Here is a 6,471-nt window from a genome sequence, read left to right as displayed (position 1 = left end):
CCGCTGCTGCTGCCGCTGGCGCCCGGGGCCTGGGGCTGGGCGCGGGGTGCCCCCCGGCCGCCGCCCAGCAGCCCGCCGCTCTCCATCATGGGCCTCATGCCGCTCACCAAGGAGGTGGCCAAGGGCAGCATCGGGCGCGGCGTGCTTCCCGCCGTGGAACTGGCCATAGAGCAGATCCGCAACGAGTCGCTCCTGCGCCCCTACTTCCTCGACCTGCGGCTCTACGACACCGAGGTGAGTGTCCGGCAGCCCGCGCGCGCCGTCGGGGATGTAGGGGGCGGTGGGTGAGGGAGTGCGGAACCGAGGGAAGCTTTGGCCCTTGGGCAGAGCCCCGATTGAGCCACCCGTGCCTGCCGAGGGCACCGCGGGCTGGTGCTCAGTGCTCACCCCGGAGTCCTTCTGGGCTTGGCTGGCACAGCTGGTACCAAGATTTGCTGAGCCTCTCTCTCCTCTGGGATTTTGTCTATGTGTGTGTTGGTGTGGGGGAGGTGGATAGAAGACTGGGGTTTCCTTTGACCAGAGAAGGAGTGTCGAACGTGGGGACTGGACCCTCTAAAAGGCCTGCAGGGGTTGCCTGCCCAGGTCCCGTTGGTGGGGATGTGGACTGCCGGGTGGGAGGAAGAGGCGCATTGACCGCAAACTGGGCCACCCGGGGCCAGAGAGGCCGAGTCCTGCTCGCGGGCCCCCAGGAGAGCCCGGCCGCGCTTTGAGGTCTGGAGGGCCCCGGGACCCGAAGGGCCAGAGCGCGCAGGAGGGCTGGGCGCGTGGTGCGCGCTGGCGGCTCGGAGCCCGCACCGCGCGGGCAGGTGTGGGGCCGCTGGTTCTGGAAGGCTGCTGCCTGAATGTGCCCGGCGCTGCCTGCAGCCGGAGCGGCTTAATGGGGAGACTCCCCCTCGGTTTAGTTGCTCAGAGAGTGCCCTGAGCAGGTCTCGCTGCGGACGAGCGGGGGTGTCCGGCGGCGCCGCTGCTGTTGGCTCTGCGACTGCAGGCGCAGTTTCTCCCGGCGCAGACTTGAAGCACGGACTTGGAGCGCGGCAGCGGGCTGGCCCTCCCGGCCTCCTCCGAGAGGAGCCGCAGAGCCCAGAGCTTCGCTTCCCAAGCCCCCTCCTCACGCCCGCAGCTCGGGTTCTGGCTGAAGCCCAGCGCGGACCTTCACCGTCTGCAAGGCTGCCGGCGTGCGCCGAGGGGGCCTGGAGGAGCGATCGTCCGCCTCGCGAGGTCGGGTTTGCGAGTTTTTCCGGACTGAGGGAGCCCCTACGCTCCCGCCGCCGTGAGACGCGGCCTGAAGGGGGCAGTGATTTCCTGTGCAGTGCGCTCTGTTGGCGCCTTCAACACCGCGCCGAGAAAGCCTGGCCGGGAGCTGAGCTTGACCCTGGCTTCCCTGAGCTCCCCGGGAGCTTCTGCTCCAGCCCAGGTGCAGAACCTTTAGAGAGGAGGTTCACGCTGCCGCGCTGACCATGCAGTCTAGGCTCCGCTGCTTTCCTGTCTGACCCCCACCCCCCCCCCTTTTTTTTTGGTCCCCTGAGAAAGAGCAGAAATCTGGATTGCATCTTATTCCCCGCCTCCCCCCACCTTCACTGATGAACCAGCCTGCTCTGCGCTGTAAATAAAAGGTGAAGGAACGGGTGGCAGTTGGTGGCGGTGCGCACAGGCTGCTGCAAGCGGAGAGGCTCCTTCTGCCCCGGGAGGATGCAAGCTGGGTGGCTGAGCAGAGCTAACCCGGTGTGGAATTATTTCTGAATGACATTCCCATCGCCCTCATCTTTGCCCTAACATTTCAAGTTCTCTGGGGTACCTGTCTGGCACACATAAATGGACACGGCCATGCAATTGTATCGAGGCATGTCCTCTCCCCACTGTTTCTGTTGCTTCCAAATATATTCTTTCCGAAGGGACAGGAGAGACCCGGCTCTTTGGAGACAGACACATTTGTAGATAGGGCAGCCCCGCTTGCATCATTACTAAATATTGTCAGCTGCATAATGTTTTCATCATCAATTTATTCCCTTCAGAAAGCTTCCCTGAAAGAGATTTCACATTAGCTTGTTTGTGGCAGCAAAGGGATGGGTGCTTGGTTTCAGGGTGCGGGTTGAAGCTTATACATTTATTTTTCAAGTGCGTCTCGATGACTTTGTGAGTGAGAGGGCCCAAAGTCGAGAGAACGAGGCTTCTTAGTTGGTGGGAAGATGCAGGAGGCCACGGGAAGGGGGCACGGGGTAATCTCAGAGCAAGGGCTTTGGGGTGGGTCAAAAGCTGGGTTCCAGTCAGACACCAGTTGTCTCCCCGCTGGGTGACCTTGAGTGGGGTATGTAATCTGTCTAAGCCTAGATTCTCACATCTGGGAAAGTGGGGTTGTTACGCGCACTCTGTAGGGTGGTGATGTGATGCTTAAGGGGAGGGGGATATCAGGCCCGCGTGGAAAATGCCTTGAGCTGGCAGGCCCGGCAGCCAGGGCCCTGTCTGGCATGCTGTAGGCACCAAGGAAATGTTTCTTGCCTCCGTTCCTTTGTTTTCCCCTGGCCTGGATCCATAATAAGACGTTGCTGCTTTAGGTGTGATCACATGGCCACAACTAAATATCAAGACCGTTCGTTTTGTTTTTCTCACTTTGGAAGTCTCACGTAGGGTCAGTGAAGTGATCACCAGAAAGAAAGAGAATTCTGGCTTACAAGCAAACACGTATGTCATCTCCTGCCCTGAGGGGTCAGGTTTGCCAGAATGCCCAGGTGATATAATGCTTAATTTTTTTCAAGTGGCCCGTCTTCAGAGTGCAGGTACTTTCTTGCTGAGCTGAAGTAAAAGGGATTATCAGCGTGGGTAATTGCAGCAAAATCCACAGTGATCTGAAGGGTGTTTGGGCCTGCGTTACAGTGTCTTGGGCCTGTTTTCTTCGGATGGGCCATCTTTGCGGATTGTGTATACTCCCTAATCACTTCCTGGCGGTGTCACTTGTCTGTAGACTTGGACACAAGATGGATGTGGTGAATGGATTTTGGCTGGCTTTGCTGACATCGGCTGTCGTCAATGGCCAGAGACTGTGGGCAGCCAGGGTGGACCTTTGTCCACACAGCCTTCAAAGAGATGGAGATTTACCAAGTAATGGGTTAATCTGATCACTGGGAGAGCCTGTCTCAATAAAGGAGCCTCCTGCACGGATCTCTGTCGATTGACTCTCTTACTGTAAATAGAATAGCAGTAGAATATTCAAAGCCCCACTTAGTGGCCTTGTGTTTGTAAAAATGAGACATTCCAAGGGAGCATCTGTGAGTTAGGACCTCTTTTCTCTGCTGCAGATAAAGTCATTTTGGCAAATACTCTTTTATGTATTCCAAAGTAGAGTTGAGTATATACAAATACAAGCGGGGACAACTGAATATGCAAATAAAAGGAAGCAGCAGATACCATTGGGAAGCATGGAAATTACTATACCAAGAAACTGGGTTACTGTAATTTTGAGTATTAAGTTTTAGCTCTGAGCTTCCTGGCAGTCAAGGTAAAAAGGTAAAAATGGTGGATTACATTACTTACATGTTTCATTAAAAGATTCTGAAGGACAGCGTCTTTTTAAAAAAAGTTTTGCAGGAGATTCAGAGTCTTCTTCACATGGTTGTTTGTCATTCTTTGGGAGCTATGTTAATTAAATAATAACCAAGGAATGCGTTAAGAAATAATGTTGGCTTTTCTGATTTCATGAAAGTAATGTGCATCTTAGAAAAATTGAAAATTAGAGAGGAGCATGAAGAAAAATAGTATTTGCTCATAATCCACCTACACAAATGCCTCATAATTAGCATTATTCTCTTCTAGTCGCCAGTTTTCACTATTTTATGTACTTGAAATCTTGCTCTGTGTGCACGTTTATATTTTGTTTCATTAAGTTAACATTATATTATGGGTACTTCCCCATGTTCTCAGTTACAGTTTAGTGGCTGTACACTGGTCTGTCCTGTGGGTACACCATAAATATTAAGTCATTCCCCTATTGTTCAATTTATATGTTTTCCCCCTTGTTACTATGTTAAGGAATTCTGTAATAAACTTAGGAAACATTCAGGGAGCCAAAGGAGTACATTCTAGGTGTGCACCTCTCAGGAAGTCTACCCTGATGCAGGGATCCAGCTTCGAAAACCCAGAGAAAATCTAGTGATAGGTGAGCATGACCTTTCCTTGAGCCGCTTTGCCAAATCCGTTGTCTCATTCATTGTGCTTTAGAAAGGGCCCAAACAACTGTTGGATGGAGGCTGAGCTTTTCAAGGATGTCTGAGTACAAGTCTGCAGGCATTAGGGGAGCGCCTGCTGTGGTTGCTGGTGCCTCAGAAGGGGGCTAAGCCCAGCCCTGGGTTTGAGAGAGGAGCCGGTGCACAGGGGAGGACAGGGCAAGCACATATTTGCCATTTCCAAGGTAAGATAGAAAGCGATCATGGTAATGACTGCACAGTTCTACGACTATTCAAAAACCACAGAATCATACGCTTGAAAAGAATAAATGTTGTGATATATATGAATGATATTTCAATGCAGCTGTTTTTAGAAATAAAAGGATATAAAATTAACCCTTTTAGGATCAGACTGTCTCTTCTCTGTGGTTATAGCCCCACTACCCAGTATGGTACCTGGCCCTTAGGAGGGGAATTGTTTAGGATTCATTGCAAGTGAGAGAAACCCCCTGTTAACTGGTTCACATGACTGAAAAATCCTGGAGTGGGCTGTATTCATATTTAGGCATGGCTGAATCCAGGGACTGAAATTATACACACACACACACACACACACACACACACACACACACACACACACATATATTTAGAACTTATTGTCAAATCGGTTTTCATACAACACCCAGTGCTCATCCCAACAGGTGTCCTCCTGAATGCCCATCACCCACTTTCCCCTCTCCCCCCCACCATCAACCCTCAGTTTGTTCTCAGTATTTAAGAGTCTCTTATGGTTTGCCTCCTTCCCTCTCTGTAACTTTTTTTCCCCCCTTCCCCTCCCCTCTGGTCTTCTGAAGTTATATTTTTAAAAAAATGTCTCTCTCTGTCTCTTGGCTCTGATTTCCTCTGTGTTTGGCTTCACTCTCAGGCAGGCTCTACCTATGTGGTGGCACAGGTGGCCCCTACCAGCTGCACATTTACACACTCCCAGTTTCGAAACTCCAGCAGTGTTTCTTTCCCAAATGTTTCAGCAAAAGTCCCAAACTCAGCTCTCATTGGCTTGAATTGGGTCATGTGTCCATCCCTGCGCCAATCACATGACACTGATGGGTCTGGGACATCAGCTAGCCTTTCATGGAGGGAGAGGGCAGCGAGGTCAGCCCTGCCTAAACACATGGGTGGAGAGTGGAGAAGAGATGATTCCTTGAAGGACATCAGAGGCTGTTAAAGGTGTGGATGCCGGGGGGGGGGGGGCGGGCCCTGATCACAGATATCCATAAAGGCAGGCATGTGGCAAACACTACATTCAAGAAAGAAACCAGAGATGCTAAGGGCATTAAGAGAAAGGGAAGATCATATCTAAGTCAAGAGAGGCTTCCTGGAGGAGGAGAAGTCGAGGTGGGGCTGGAAGGGCAAATATAATGTTGACACAGAGAAGCAGGGACTCAGAGAAATGGAGGTTCGATCCCAGGAAGGATCCTCAAGATCAAAGGACAGAAGTGACAAAGTGTGAGGTGTGTTTGGGGATCACTGACTTGTTGTTTTCCCCTGAGCGGCGGGCTTGTGGAGGGATAGGTGGCCTAGTGGTGGGTGTGGAAGGCCTTGAATAACATGTCAAGAAGGCTGGACTTTATTCTGGAACTGTGATGTGCCGTGTGTGGGTGGTGGTTTCGAACATGGATGTGACGTGATCAGGGCCAGAGGGAATGCAGCGCTGAGATGGTAGACAGATGAGCCTGGAGACAGAGAGGCCAAGAAGCTACTCCAGCAGTTGAAGGGAAGAGATGCTGAGGCTTGAGCAGAGGTGGAGAGGCAGGGTGAGAGCTCTTGGAGGGGAATGGGCAGCACTGAGACCCGACGGGGCTGGAGGGGCAACAGAGAGGGATCCATGGGGGGATCGAGTGGGTGGGTCTGGCGGGCAAGAGTCACTGATTCCAGGCACTGCATTGTAGAGGAGCAAGGAGAGAGCGTCCCTGTAGGGGTGAGGCTGAGCACAGAATGCCCAATTCCCTCTCTAGACCCCTCAGCAACCTGAGCTCCTGACACCTGTTGGATGTGCTCCTCAATGTATCAGGAGACCTGGGTTTGTGTCCCTGTTGGGTACCACTTATCTGCTTGGTGACCTGGGGCAAGCCACTTTGCCTCCATTTCTTCATCTATAAAATGGGGCTAACAAATGAGACCACCCTGGGAAAGTAATCAAATCAATGCTTGGTACACCGTGAGTGCCCAGTAAATATTCACTGCTATATTGCCATTGTTGTCACTGTCATTCCTGTACCATATGGGGACAACTATGCTGACCTCACGGGGCTGT

General features: G+C 52.2%; 1 protein-coding gene across 1 annotated transcript in view; it reads left to right on the top strand.

Moving 5' to 3' along the window:
- The first annotated feature begins 12 nt into the window (after window positions 1–12).
- GABBR2 (gamma-aminobutyric acid type B receptor subunit 2) overlaps window positions 13–6,471 on the top strand; it is a 352,132-nt gene continuing 345,673 nt past the window's right edge. Inside the window, exon 1 of the mRNA XM_040481798.1 lies at window positions 13–234. Within this exon, the coding sequence (XP_040337732.1) occupies window positions 88–234 (147 nt within the window). The 5' untranslated portion in view covers window positions 13–87. The remainder of the gene's footprint in view (window positions 235–6,471) is intronic.

The sequence above is a fragment of the Herpailurus yagouaroundi genome, unplaced genomic scaffold, assembly GCF_014898765.1.
Source record: "Herpailurus yagouaroundi ecotype Mexico unplaced genomic scaffold, PumYag 160, whole genome shotgun sequence".
Taxonomy (NCBI): Eukaryota; Metazoa; Chordata; class Mammalia; order Carnivora; family Felidae; genus Herpailurus; species Herpailurus yagouaroundi.
The sequence above is the reverse complement of the archived record's forward strand: the minus strand, read 5'-3'. Positions and strand labels throughout refer to the sequence as shown.